Source organism: Carassius auratus, chromosome 17, assembly GCF_003368295.1.
Source record: "Carassius auratus strain Wakin chromosome 17, ASM336829v1, whole genome shotgun sequence".
In the NCBI taxonomy this organism is placed as follows: domain Eukaryota; kingdom Metazoa; phylum Chordata; class Actinopteri; order Cypriniformes; family Cyprinidae; genus Carassius; species Carassius auratus.
Genome location: NC_039259.1, coordinates 27,218,881 through 27,234,099, shown reverse-complemented (window position 1 = coordinate 27,234,099; position 15,219 = coordinate 27,218,881). Strand labels below are relative to the sequence as shown.

The window sequence follows — 15,219 nt, the reverse complement described above, 5'->3', positions numbered from 1 at the left end:
TACTTAGCATTACTGACACACTGTTTTCCTAATTAATGTAGTTCAGTTGCTTTGATACAATATTTTTTGTTTAAACATTATTTTTATTTTATATTTTAAATTCTAATTATACAATTCATAGTGTTTTATGCATTTTTACATTTATTCCAAAATAATAACCAAAGGAACAATTTCAACAATATTTTAAAAACACTTTACAATAAGGTCTAATTAGTTAACATTATTTAACTATTTTATTTAACATGAACTAAGAAAGAACAATACTTCTACAGGATTTATTAATAGCAGTATTTTCGTAGCGATATGCTATTAACTTGTCTGCTGTACCGGATTCGAACCCGCGTCGATCGCGTCAAAAATGACACCGAAAGGCGCCTTACCATCTACATTAATATCATTTTTACTGTCGTTAATATAATTTTTCAAAACCTAATATACAGAAATATTAAATACCGCTTTCCCGCAGGATCGATAAGACGATCACCTGCGCTTTCTCTCTCTCTCTCTCCAACAGCGAGCTCACGTCAGTCACACACACCACAGTCTACATAGCCACGCCTCCCGTCAATCACTCAGCACGTCACTCGAGACGAAGACAGGTGAATGATGAGATCAGTGGCGCGCCCTTGGCCTGAATTATTAAAGTAAAAAGCTTCCGTCGTCGACATGCATTTGTGTCTGTATTTGGATTAGATGTGAACATGTTCAGAAATTAAGAAAACCTCTTCAGCTGAGCAGGTGATTTACATCGTTCTTCTCTCGTACAGGTAATAATGTAAACCAGTTGAATTGGTTCATTCCAAAAGTGAAACCATTTCAAAAGACTCCATTTTGTGAAGAACATGAACGACACCTGGAAAGAAAAGTTGTTTGTTGAATAATTTAAATACGTTTAAAAACAAATGTTTAATACTGCTGCATAGAGACAGAAAAGGGTTTGTGAACTGAATGAAATTTGTGTTTGATGTTCTTCATTGTTAAGGACAGAGGTAGGTTCGAAAAATATTTCTGGTTTCATTTTCTCATGCGTAGGCAGGCCCGTAGCCAGGTATGAGGTCACCTTGGTCCGGACCTCAGTAAATTTTTCATGTTCAAAAAAAAAAGTTGTTCTTTGAATGACTAATTTGCTGTTAAACTCATCAAATGGAATGTCTGCATGTATAATTCAGTTTAATTCAGAATGTTTCATTCAGAATGCCGAAGTGAACGAGTCTTCGCAGAGTTGTGAGCGAGAGCGCGCATGCAGCCTCCGTATTGCCAGATCCAGCTAAAGGCGTCTTTTGACTTGTGTTTTGCACTTACTTACAATTTAGAAAGTTAATAAAGTAGGAAGTTGCGGTTTAGGGTCAACGATAACTTTATCTAATCTAATCTTCAAAAGATGTTAAATAAATTCATTTTATTTTATTTATGTATAGGATTTTGTTTTCTTTAATAGCAGCAACATTGCATCGCCGGCATTTAGTCTGACAGTAACCAAAAAAGTCCCTGGACAGGTTATTGCAAATAGCCTATGACACTCGGTAAGGGAGGAAATATTACATCTCAGGAGCGTTATCAACGCTGTCAAAGGCTGTAGCATTTAACACTATTACAGAGATCTGTAGAACAAGTAGGGTACAGAATGAAATGAAATAAAATACGCAAACTAACCATTAAGAAATCTATGCTAAGTCATCCAGTATAGTAGTTAAACTTTCACGAATCATGCTATAACATTCATAGGAGCACTAGACAACCTTAACAGTTACATAATGGTTATAAATAAAAACAATAACAGCAATATGTTTGGTTGCATGAATAATAAATAACTGATAAAATTATCCACCCCATAAATATAGGAAAGTATTAACAAACTTTGATGCCACAAATAGGGTATGATTTAAAAATGACTATCCCTCCAAAACAGAGACAACATCTTTCACAAAAAGTGATATACCGGTATCAAATTTTCCTGTTGCGATTAATTGCTCAAGCTTTTATCACGGTATACGGTATTATCACGGTATTGTAATTTTGTTTTAAAAGAGTTGTCATAATACAGTATAACAGGTAAATAACTTTTTTTATAACAAAAATAATTGAAAATTTAATAAAAATAATCTTTAACACAGATTAAAGAATTAAAAACACCCATAGGTATCACTTTACAATAAGACCTCATTAGTTAACCTTAGTTAAGGAAGTTATTAATCTTTGTTAAAAAAAAAAATACAACTCTTAGTTCATGTTAGCTCACTGTATAACAGTTGCAACTTTTGATTTTAACAATGTGTTATTAAATATTGGAATACCTAAGATGAATTAATGTTCAGAAGAATTTTTCATTGGCAGTTTATGTTAAGTAATGTTAACTAATGAAGCCCTAATGTAAAGTGTGAACGAACAATAAAGAATCAATGTTGTAGTCCAGATTAAAATGAAAAAAAAAAAAAAAAAAAAAAACAGTTAGAAAATAAATAGCCTAGTAAGTATACAAATTTAACTATTTGGCTGTGATGAACACCATAGCAAATCCAAAAATTTGAATGGCTATTGAAATACATTTTAGAAAGTAGCTTAGCTGCATTATTTATGGGGTTTCCAGAGTAAAGGCTATTTTTTTTCTGCAGTTTAGCGCCATCTGCTGTCAGAGAGTGAATGTGCTTTCTAGTGTTGTCAAAAGACCCGGTACTTCGGTACCAAGTCGGTACTAAAAAATTAAAATGTGACGGTACCAGGTTTCTGTAAGTACCGGTGGTACCGAGGACCCGGTCAACCCGGTTCTTGATGCAGCAAGCGCTTTTATTTCCACAAAGCAGAAAATGCGGACAGAATCTCAAAATTCAGTCGTTAAAATGAAACTTACATTTTAATATGGACAGTCACGGAATTTGTTAACGTTAACATTATTTAATCAAATCAAATCTCCATATGGACCAGTATCTGTAAATGTTAAGCCGCAGAAGTTGGTTGAAATCTGAATCCTGCATGTTCTGCGCGTCTCTGTGTGAATGATCGAATGGCAGAGACGTGCGGTTTTGTTTTCTACATAGACATAGTAAAGAAATAAATCACACAATATTTCGGCCATGTTTCAATTTTAATAGCAAATCCCCTTTATTTATAAAAAAAAATTTAATGTTTAAATTTCATTAATTAAAAGACAAATTAAATTTGGGTAAAACTTGTTTACTGTTCTTCATAATTGTATTACTTGTAGAAAAACTTTAAACATAATTGCAAATAAGTATAAAGAATGGCATTGGTTTTATTTTAATGTGATAAAAAGTGTTTTTTCTTTTTTTAGTTAGCATTTTTTTGTGTTTTGCTTTGGTTCCGAAATTGGTACCGAGAACCGTGGATTTTCACTGGTATCGGTACCGAATACTGAAGTTTTGGTACCGTGACAACACTAGTGCTTTCATTCAGTGCGTCTCTCACGTGTTTCCCCATGTGATTCTCTTGCGTGCTTGTTTACATCAGAGCACACACACATCTTTTAGGCAGCATACAGCGGTGTTGTGCATTTTGACCAGTTGATGGGAATAATATTCTTAAAATGTATTCCAAATTCTGAATAATTTGCAATATATAATTATTCACGTTATTTAGAAGTGCCCAAGATAACAATATTGTGCATATCAATTACCGTGATATATCGCATTACCGAATACCGGCACATGTTTATTCACAAACATCCGCATTTCTGTCCCTTTTAAAGTGTTAATAGTGGATATTATTAATTTTTTTTTTTTTATTGGGGTTGTTAAAGCAAAATTCTATAATAAGGGTGCTATTATAGAAAGGCAGTGCAAATAGCAGCATTTTTTGTGATATGGTATTTACACTAAGAGCAAATAGCTTCAGATTCTTTTTACAGTATGTAAAACTTATTGCAAATAGAGGCAATTATCTGCACCTCAGTATTGTAGTACATTGTAAAACAGTATGCAATATTAACTCATTGAGTGTAAATTTTTAATTTTATTTCAAATTAATAAAAGAATGCCACCCCGTTGGGACAAAAAAGCCCTCCATACACCTATCCTAACCCTACCCGATACTTTGTTTTCAACTTTTTTATTATATTCTTCATTTTCATTTAAAATAAATGCTTTTCTGATGTGATTTTGAAATTTGAAAAGGAAGAAAAAAGTTCCCCAAAAGGTGGATCTGAACCCAGGTTGATCACAGCAAAATGAACACAGCACACATTTTACCATCTGCACCATTAGAACTGATAATTGTGAGCTGTCTTTTGTAGTGTTGACTAGAGGAATCACACATTGGTGGCTGAGTTAGTGTAAATAGCTTCAGCCAACAAGGCAGGCGATTGACACTTAGTGTAAATAGACACTCCGTTATAAAAAAAACCCTGGACCTCACTAATTTTCAAAGCCTGGCTATGGCCATGTGCGTAGGTAAATCAGTCTGAATTTGAAAGTGTAAATATTATGTCTGTCCTATTGTAAAGAAAGGGGCAATTTACAAATCACCGACAGACACTTAATCTGGATTTGTCTGACCAGTGTTATGTCTGGTAGCACAGTAATTATTGTAAAGAGTGATTTCCCAGGGATGAAATGAGCCCATTAGGGTTTCAGCAGCTCTTTTGACTGTAAATATCAGCTGCTCACAGAATCAAGGTTGTATTGAGGATGAATCAGGAAGTTTGAAGGGTCGCAGTCCTGGCAGACATAAATGATTCAGACAGATTGATTCTTTAATTAGTTTCTGAATCTTTTGAACTGGGCATTGAGTTGAACAGGCATTCTCCCAAAGCTCTCTCTCTCTGTGTGTGTGTGTGTGTATGTTTGTGAATCTAGTTTGTTTTACAATATATTTTAATATTGTGTGGCATGAGAATTCATAAAGATGTTTCTTTTTTAGAATTCCTCTTGTATGCCTAAAATTAATACATTTGTATATATTTATTGTCTGTGTTTAGCTCTGCCTGTAAAATGAGTCTCTATGGGAAGATAAAGAAGGAGGAGGATGTTCAGAAACATAAAGCAGCATCTCCAGAACCCAGCTGTGTGTCTATGAAGAGTGACAGGTCTATGGTGAAACCCCTTGATTTCAGTGATGGAGCAGTGACCTCTGACCCTGAGTGAGTATAAATGTAATAAACAAGGATGTTGTACCAGGAAAACATCCTGCTTGGTAAAGCATTTGCCCCATTATATGTCCTATTTATATCATCTACCCCTCAGGTGTTTGCATTGTGTCATTCAACTAGAATATGTAAGAAACAGTATCAGTCATAGAAACGCAAGGATGTTTCACTAACGTGGTTCAGGTAATAGGATTGCCAAATTACTGACAAACACAATCAGCATGAAGGGATAAATCAGTGTATTGCTCGACCCTGCTACATCAATGACTAAATAGCAAAATATGTGAAACAGTAATTCTAGAATGAGACCATAATATTGAAGTGGACAGTACTTCAATGTTAATATTCATTCAAAACTAGTTTGCACATATAAATAAAAGTGTTGACTTAAGATTACAGTTAAAAGGTTACAAAAACAGATAGATAAAATGATAAAACATGTACAGTTAATTGTACCCAGAATGTACAAAGCAATAAAGAAAGAGTGAGACGGAGCAGAAGAAAGAAAGCTTTAGATGCCTCTAAGGACTTGAGTCTAGCCGAAGGCCAATAAACTTTGTCCAGGAAGACAGAGAGAAAAGAGAGCTAGAATTAAAATGGCAGAACATCAGTTATATTCCAAGACTTCCTGCCTGAACTGATACTTCTGTATGAATATGGTGTACTTTCATATGAGAGTTTAATAGTTTAGTGTGCAGCCCAGCTGCTTTATTTATGGGGTTTCCAGAGTAAATGCTGTTTTTTTCTGCAGTTTAAAGCCATCTGTTGTCAGAGAGTGAATGTGCTTTCATTCAGCGAGTCTCTCAAGGTTTCCCCTTCTCATGCATTCTTGTTTACATCAGAGCACACACACATCTTTTAGGCAGCATACAGCGGTGTTGTGCATTTTTATGAGTTGATGGAAATTATATTCTTAAAATGCATTCCAAATTCTGAATAATTTGTAATATATAATTATTCACGTTATTTAGAAGTGCCCACGATAACAATATTGTGCATATTAATTACTGTGAAATATCGCATTACCGAATACCGGCACATGTCTATTCACAAAGATCTACATTTCTGTCCCTTTTAAAGTGTTAATAGTGGATATTATTAATTGTATTTATTGGGGTTGTTAAAGCAAAATTCTATAATAAGGGTGCTATTATAGAAAGGCAGCGGCTATTTGCATCTAAGTGCAAATAGCAGCATTTTTTGTGATATGGTATTTACACTAAGAGCAAATAGCTTCAGATTCTATTTACAGTATGTACAATTTTTACAACTTATTGCAAATAGAGGCAATTATCTGCATCTCAGTATTGTAGTTTATTGTAAAACAGTATGCAATATTAACTCATTGAATGTAAATTTTTAGTTTTAATTCAAATTAATAAAAGAATGCCTGCCCGTTGGGACAATAAATCCTCCATACACCTATCCTAACCCTACCCGATACTTTGTTTTCAACTTTTTTTATTATATTCTTAATTTTCATTGAAAATAAATGCTTTTCTTATGTGATTTGAAATTTGAAAAAGAAGAAAAAAGTTCCCCAAAAGGTGGATTTGAAACCAGGTAGATCACGGCAAAATGAACACAGCACACATTTTACCATCTGCACCTCTAGAACTGATAATTGTGAGCTGTCTTTTGTAGTGTTGACTAGAGGAATCACACATTCGTGGGTGAGTTAGTGTAAATCGCTTCAGCCAACAAGGCAGGCGATTGACACTTAGTGTAAATAGACACTCCGTTATAAAAAAAACGCGACCTCGCTCATTTTCAAAGCCTGGCTATGGCCATGTGCGTAGGTAAATCAGTCTGAATTTGAAAGTGTAAATATTATGTCTGTCCTATTGTAAAGTAAGGGCCAATTTACAATTCACCGACAGACACTTAATCTGGATTTGTCTGACCAGTGTTATGTCTGGTAGCACAGTAATTATTGTAAAGAGTGATTTCCCAGGGATGAAATGAGCCCATTAGGGTTTCAGCAGCTCTTTTGACTGTAAATATCAGCTGCTCACAGAATCAAGGTTGTATTGAGGATGAATCAGGAAGTTTGACGGGTCGCAGTCCTGGCAGTCATAAATGATTCAGACAGATTGATTCTTTAATTAGTTTCTGAATCTTTTGAACTGGGCATTGAGTTGAACGGGCATTCTCCCAAAGCTCTCTCTCTCTCTCTCTGTGTGTGTTTGTGTGTGTTTGTGAATCTAGTTTGTTTTACAATATATTTTAATATTGTGTGGCATGAGAATTCATAAAGATGTTTCTTTTTTTTAAGAATTCCTCTTGTATGCCTAAAATTAATACATTTGTATATGTTTATTGTCTGTGTTTAGCTCTGCCTGTAAAATGAGTCTCTATGGGAAGAGAAAGAAGGAGGAGGATGTTCAGAAACATAAAGCAGCATCTCCAGAACCCAGCTGTGTGTCCATGAAGAGTGACAGGTCTATGGTGAAACCCCTTGATTTCAGTGATGGAGCAGTGACCTCTGACCCTGAGTGAGTATAAATGTAATAAACAAGGATGTTGTACCAGGAAAACATCCTGCTTGGTAAAGCATTTGCCCCATTATATGTCCTATTTATATCATCTACCCCGCAGGTGTTTGCATTGTGTCATTCAACTAGATTATGTAAGAAACAGTATCAGTCATAGAAATGCAAGGATGTTTCACTAACGTGGTTCAGGTAATAGGATTGCCAAATTACTGACAAACACAATCAGCATGAAGGGATAAATCAGTGTATTGCTCGACCCTGCTACATCAATGACTAAATAGCAAAATATGTGTCACAGTAATTCTAGAATGAGACCATAATATTGAAATGGACAGTACTTCAATGTTAATATTCATTTAAAACTAGTTTGCACATATAAATAAAAGTGTTGACTTAAGATTACAGTTAAAATGGTTACAAAAACAGATAGATAAAATGATAAAACATGTACAGTTAATTGTACCCAGAATGTACAAAGCAATAAAGAAAGAGTGAGACGGAGCAGAAGAAAGAAAGCTTTAGATGCCTCTAAGGACTTGAGTCTAGCCGAAGGCCAATAAACTTTGTCCAGGAAGACAGAGAGAAAAGAGAGCTAGAATTAAAATGGCAGAACATCAGTTATATTCCAAGACTGCCTGCCTGAACTGATACTTCTGTATGAATATGGTGTACTTTCATATGAGAGTTTAATAGTTTAGTGTGCAGGAACATTTCAATTATTTTCTCAATTTTAATAAATTGTTACAGATTTTTTCTGTTCATCTCTCTGTTTCTACAGAGTGAAGCGAGATGATGTGATCAGATCAGAGACGTCCTGTCTGACCTGCACTGACTCCAACTCTAAGACCCTCATCGTGCAGAAAGTCAAAGACCAGCACAAAACCAGCATGAAACACAAGTATGAGAGATTATTTGAAGGAAGCAAACTAGAAGAGAATGAAACCTTCCTGAACAGGATCTACACAGAGCTCTACATCTTAGAGGGAGAGAGTGAAGGATTGAATGAAGAACATGAAGTTTTACAGATGGAGAAAACACCCAGAACACTAGACACTCCGATTTACTGCAATGACATCTTTAAACCCTTACATCAACCAGGACATGAAGAGAAATACAAAATCAAGACTGTTCTTACTAAAGGCATTGCTGGAATTGGAAAAACCATCTCTGTGCAGAAGTTCATTCTTGACTGGGCAGAGGGAGAAGCCAATCAGGATGTAGATTTCATGTTTGTGCTTCCATTTCGAGAGCTGAACTTGATTAAAGATCAACTGTACAGTCTTCACAGACTTCTGCTGGACTTTCATCCTGAACTTCAAGATCTGGACTCAAAGATTTATGAGGAGTGTAAAGTTGTGTTCATCTTTGATGGTCTGGATGAAAGCAGAATCACACTGATGTTTTCAGACGCTCAGAAAGTTTGTGATGTGAATGAGTCTTCATCAGTGGGTGTGTTGATGTCAAACCTCATCAGAGGAGAGCTGCTTCCCTCTGCTCTCATCTGGATCACCTCCAGACCAGCAGCAGTCAATCAGATCCCCTCAGAATACATCAACCGTGTGACAGAAATTCAGGGATTCAATGAGTCTCAGAAGGAGGAATATTTTAGGAAGAGGATCAGTGATGAGCATCAAGCCAGCAGAATCATCTCACACATTAGAAGATCAAGAAGCCTCAACATCATGTGTCACATCCCCGTCTTCTGCTGGATCTCAGCCACTGTGCTTCAAAACCTCCTGAAACAAGATGACAGTGCAGAAATCCCCCAAACTCTGACTGAAATGTACATCCACTTCCTGCTGACTCAGATCAACTTGAAGAGTCAGAAGTATGATGAGAAAGATCCAAAGAAACTCCTGAAATCCAACAAGGATATGATTATGAAACTTGCTGAACTGGCTTTCAAACAGCTTATGAAGGGCAATGTGATGTTCTACGAGGAGGACCTGATTGAGAGCGGGATAGATGTCACTGACGCCTCAGTGTATTCTGGGATTTGCACTGAGATCTTTAAGGAGGAATCTGTGATCCATCAGAGGAAAGTCTACTGCTTCATTCATCTGAGCTTTCAGGATTTTCTAGCTGCTTTATATCTATTTTACTTCCACATAGTCAAGAATGAGGAATCATTGACCTTGTCTCTATATGAAGGATTTCAGGGGAACATTTGTAGAAGCTTTCTGTATGAGCGAACAGTTGATGAATCCCTACAGAGTCCAAAAGGACACCTGAATCTTTTCCTGCGGTTCCTGCTGGGCGTCTCACTGAAGTCCAATCAGAGACTCTTACAGGATCTGCTGACACACACAGTGAACAGCTCAGAGATCATCAAGCGAATCATTCATTACATTAAAGACAAACTCAAAGCTGATGATGGTCTCTCAGCTGACAGATGCATCAATCTGTTCCTCTGCCTGCTGGAAATGAAGGATCAGACTCTGTACAGAGAGATTCAGGAGTTTGTAAAATCAAAAACTCACTCAGTCAATCAACTCTCTCCATCTCAATGCTCAACAATCGCCTACATGCTTCAGATATCAGAGGAGGTGCTGGATGAGTTTGATCTGAAGAAATACAACACATCAGATGAGGGTAGAAATAGACTGATACCAGCTGTGGTGAACTGTAGAAAAGCTCTGTGAGTATTAATTTATGTGATTGGAGATGGAAATGAATGTGTCTGAATGTGACACTGTTTTCTTTAACATGACAACAATCTGAATGGAAATCAGAAATTGTTTGGAGTGCACAAAACTCTTTTAAAAGCAACATAAATCTGGGAAAGTTTCTGGGAACACTGGGAAGTTTCTGGAGTAATAGTACATTCTTCTTCTGTTATTTATCTGTCCTACTTCCTCATAACTTCACTGAGACTCTGATGCGCTATGTTAGCAAAAAAGTAAATAATTTGTTCAGTTAGAGATAAAACATATTTCATCATGTGTTATAGACTCGCTGACTTTAATCTCAGAGCTACATGAACCCATATGTTATTCTGATGTATCAACAAAGTTTAATAGTAGCTGACTAACAGCACTGCAGCCATAATGTCAAAACAACTCTGTTTGGCTATATTTCTAGTCAACATTTAGAGTTCACCTTCTGATTAACAACAGAATATTAGTCACAGAAAAAAATATTATAACCACCATTTATGGATATTTCATCATGTGTTTCAGAATTGCTTGCTGTAATCTCACTGATCAGTGCTGTAAAAGTTTGTCTTCATCTCTAAAATCATCAAACTCACTGAGAGAGCTGGACCTGAGTCACAATAACCTACAAGATTCAGGAGTGAAGCTTCTCTCTGATGGAATGAAGATTTCACACTGTCAACTCAACATACTAAGGTAGAAAAAGAGATTAAGGTTCACTTGGTTATACAATTATAGATGTCCTCTTTTCTGGTCCTGATCTCCTAGGTGTATGTAATATATCAGAAGATCTCATTGTGTCTGAAAGGGTTTATATTTGCTCCATATGTTTTATATAAACTTTTATATTAAAAAGTACCAATTTTTGTGAATTATTTTTTCATTAATTTAAATATTTACATATTGAGAAAATTGGCATTTATGCTGTATTATATATGGGTTTTATATGTACTGCCTACTGTACATCAGATTATGTTGTAGATGCAGTGGTCTATTTATTATATTTAATCAGTATGCATGTTCTCAGGAAATGTAACCCCAACTTCAGCATTGTTATTGTCAGTCGAGCTACATACTCAAACTCATATATCATGATGATGTAACAATAAAGTCAATAGTATCTGACTAATTTTCTATTATTTATAGGAATTGTTCATTGGTCACTTCTAATGAAACTAGAGCATCAGTCATGGGATCAACACTGCCTGCAAAACAGAAAATATTTAAACCCACCATCTCCTCTTTATTATTGAATGATATTTTATCTCGTGTTTTAGACTTGCTGGCTGTAATCTCACTGATCAGTGCTGTGAAAGTCTGTCTTCATGTCTACAATTATCAAACTCACTGAGAGAGCTGGACCTGAGTCACAATAACCTGCAGGATTCAGGAGTGAAGCTTCTCTCTGATGGAATGAAGATTTCACACTGTCAACTCAACATACTAAGGTAGAAAAAGAGATTAAGGTTTACTTGGTTATACAATTATAGATGTCCTCTTTTCTGGTCCTGATCTCCTAGGTGTATGTAATATATCAGAAGATCTCATTGTGTCTGAAAGGGTTTATAGTTGCTCCATATGTTTTATATAAACTTTTATATTAAAAAGTACCAATTTTTGTGAATTATTTTTTCATTCATTTAAATATTTACATATTGAGAAAATTGGGATTTATGCTGTATTATATATGGGTTGTATACGTACTGCCTACTGTACATCAGATTATGTTGTAGATGCAGTGGTCTATTTATTATATTTTATCAGTATGCGTGTTCTCAGGAAATGTAACCCCAACTTCAGCATTGTTATTGTCAGTCGAGCTACATACTCAAACTCATATATCATGCTGATGTAACAATAAAGTCAATAGTATCTGACTAATTTTCTATTATTTATAGGAATTGTTCATTGGTCACTTCTAATGAAACTAGAGCATCAGTCATGGGATCAACACTGTCTGCAAAACAGAAAATATTTAAACCCACCATCTCCTCTTTATTATTGAATGATATTTTATCTTGTGTTTTAGACTTGCTGGCTGTAATCTCACTGATCAGTGCTGTGAAAGTCTGTCTTCATGTCTACAATTATCAAACTCACTGAAAGAGATGGACCTGAGTCACAATAACCTGCAGGATTCAGGAGTAAAGCTGCTCTCTGATGGACTGAAGAGTTCACACTGTCAACTCAACGTATTGAGGTAGAAAAACACATTAAGGTCCATTGGTTATTAAATAAAATATGTCTTGTTTTTGGTCCTGATCTCCTGGGTGTTTGTAATCTATCAGAAGACCCCAGTGTGTCTGAAGACTTTGCACTTGTATTTGCTCTAGCCTGTTATTATAAAGATATTTTTGAAAAGTATGTGTGATTTTTATTCACTGATTTATATGTGAAAGTTGTAAGCAGTTGCGTGTCTTCCCACCATGCAGTGCAGCAAAGCATGCAATTTCTCCCGAGTATTTCTCGTTATTCTCTGTATTTATTCATTCAAAATACAAATTAAACTGAATTGACATTCATTGTAGTTTTATCAATGAATGTTCCTGTCATTGATTGTGTGTGTGTGTGTGTGTGTGTGTAGATTATCTGGCTGTATGGTGACAGAGGAAGGCTGTTGTTTTTTGGCTTCAGCTCTGAGTTTAAACCCCTCACACCTGAGAGAGCTGGATCTGAGCTACAATCACCCAGGACAATCATTAGTCAAGCTGCTTTCTGATCCAAAATACAGACTCGACAAACTCAAGTATGTTAAACTAACAGGCATCCTTTCATGTGTGTTTGTACATGTGTACAATATAAAATCACTGAAAACTGTATATCTGCATACAGCACATATACACATACAGAGACATTCCACTACAGACATTTTATTTTTTGCAATTTTAATTATATTTGTTTCTAATAAAAGTAAACAAGAGTGTATAGATCTATCCACAGTTTAATACTAATTATTTGTAAATATTGTTTTACTTTTTGTTTTTATAGTGTGGATAATGGAGGAGAGATCAGGATTACAACAGGACTGCAGAAATGTAAGATACACACACCAGGGCTTAAAAAGGAGAAGGGTGGGGGAGTAAATAAGTTAACTCCAAGCAGAATATTACATTCCTTCTGAAATATTTTGATTAGAAAAAAAAAAACATTTAGTAATTTGCTGTTGAAGTGAAATGAAGTGAACTTGGATTTTCTTATTGTAGAGATAAACATTATCATGTGCATTATAATGTTCAAAGTGAATGTCATAACAATGTCTGTAAACTCAGAAGATTTTAAAAAGAATGGAAATACAGAAGACAGAAGACAATAAATGCAATGATGGAAAGAGGAGGAGCTGCCTAAGGTCTATAAATAAACATGATGTGAAACTTCTGCTACATCAAGATGTTTGCTAACAATATACTTGTGTAGTTTTAAACTTCTTTTTGCCTTTAAGTGAAAGACAAAAAAAGCCTTTTTTCATTACTTTTTGATATAAATGTTATAATTTCTCTTCTTGTGTTCAGATGCATGTGATCTCACACTGGATTTAAACACAGCAAACACTTTCCTAACTTTGTCTGAGAAGAACAGGAAGGTGACACATGTGAGAGAGAAGAAGTTGTATAATAAACACCTAAACAGATTTGAGTGTCATCAGGTTCTGTGTGAAGAGAGTCTGTCTGGACGCTGTTATTGGGAGGCTGAATGGAGTGGGAAGGAGGTTTATGTATCAGTGGCATATAAAGGAATTAAAAGAGAAGGATGGAGTAATGACTGTTTGTTTGGACACAATGAAAAGTCCTGGAGTCTGAAATGTTTTAATGATGGTTTCACTGCCCGTCACAATAATAAGTGCACAGAAATATCTGTCCCTTCACATCGTTCTAACAGAGTAGGAGTGTATCTGAACTCGTCAGCTGGCATTCTGTCCTTCTACAACGTCTCTGACACACACACACTCACACACTTACACACATTCAACACCACATTCACTGAACCCCTCCATGCTGGATTTGGGTTTTATTATTATGATACTTCAGTATCTCTGTGCGAGATTAAACCGCTTCCTGTGAGAAACAACTGAGTCACAGCTGAGTGAAAGAAACACATTATCTCTCTCTGTTTCTCTCTTGTCTTATATATAGAATTGTCTTGTATATAGAAACACACACTGACTTTATAAAGACATTTGAATGTGGTTCAACAGGAGTTTTGTCTTTCCGAGTCTCTAAGTGCCACCTGGAGGAAGTTTTAGTTTCTCGCTGACAGGAAGTAGTTCTTAGCAACTGCTTGATCTGTTACTATGGTAACTGAGGGTCATCAGAGCTCATCTAAAAACACTTCATCACAAAGGTTAAAGGCCGTGGAGCTCATCTTACGCTCCATGCTGAAGGCCTAGAATATCTTAACATATAAATATTGCAATTTTCAATAATTGTATATTAATAATTCAACAATTATTGTAATCAATAATCAGTAAAAATATATTTTCATGTCTATCACTCAATATCACTGTTATCACTCAAAAACACTGTTAGATAAAAAAGTTAAATGTATAGAGCATTTAAAATTCAGTTTTACTTTTAAAATAAACACTAATGCAAGATGAAGTTGTGGGTAATTTTTTCTCTTTTCTCAAGAATCAGTGATCAGTGAAGAATCACGTTTTGATATTTCAAGGTCAAATAAGTGTGAAATTCACTACATTTTCTTTCACCGCTTATAAACATCTGTAAATTATTGAACAGTAATATGCTATAAAATTCAGTATTCACAATTTAAAATATATTCATTATGTGACAGCTGAAGTAATATTGATAATATTAGAAAATATCTGTGGTAATCTATTCAGATTATAAATAAATTAACACAGAACTTTATTAATGAAAAGTTGACATTTCAAAGAGGTTTATTTGATAACGACCTGATGTACTGTATACAAGCTCTGTGTTAGAATTTCTGTAAACTGCAGCAAACAAGTTAACAA

The 15,219-nt window shown here is 35.2% G+C and overlaps 1 protein-coding gene across 3 annotated transcripts; it reads left to right on the top strand.

Moving 5' to 3' along the window:
• The first annotated feature begins 568 nt into the window (after nucleotides 1-568).
• On the top strand, nucleotides 569-14,842 carry LOC113117771 (NACHT, LRR and PYD domains-containing protein 3-like). Of its 3 annotated transcripts, none has more exons than XM_026286685.1 (10): nucleotides 569-738; nucleotides 4,931-5,092; nucleotides 7,432-7,593; nucleotides 8,372-10,231; nucleotides 10,773-10,943; nucleotides 11,525-11,695; nucleotides 12,277-12,447; nucleotides 12,832-12,993; nucleotides 13,236-13,282; nucleotides 13,757-14,842. In XM_026286685.1, exons 2-10 carry the CDS (start codon nucleotides 4,944-4,946, stop codon nucleotides 14,314-14,316), a joined length of 3,453 nt encoding a protein of 1,150 aa, XP_026142470.1. In that variant the 5' UTR covers nucleotides 569-738; nucleotides 4,931-4,943; the 3' UTR covers nucleotides 14,317-14,842. The 3 variants fall into 3 exon arrangements, with proteins under 3 accessions (XP_026142470.1, XP_026142469.1, XP_026142471.1); XM_026286684.1 differs by having other exon boundaries at nucleotides 569-767; XM_026286686.1 differs by lacking the exon at nucleotides 569-738 and adding an exon at nucleotides 819-989.
• The last annotated feature ends 377 nt before the right edge of the window (nucleotides 14,843-15,219 follow it).

What these genes read in the sequence shown, in the direction of transcription:
- LOC113117771 (XM_026286685.1), top strand. Translation starts at nt 4,944, where the DNA reads ATGAGTCTCTATGGGAAGATAAAGAAGGAGGAGGATGTTCAGAAACAT. An exon ending in GCAGTGACCTCTGACCCTGA is followed by an intron (nt 5,093 to 7,431) that starts GTGAGTATAAAT and finishes GTCTGTGTTTAG; the next exon opens with CTCTGCCTGTAAAATGAGTC. An exon ending in GTGAACTGTAGAAAAGCTCT is followed by an intron (nt 10,232 to 10,772) that starts GTGAGTATTAAT and finishes CATGTGTTTCAG; the next exon opens with AATTGCTTGCTGTAATCTCA.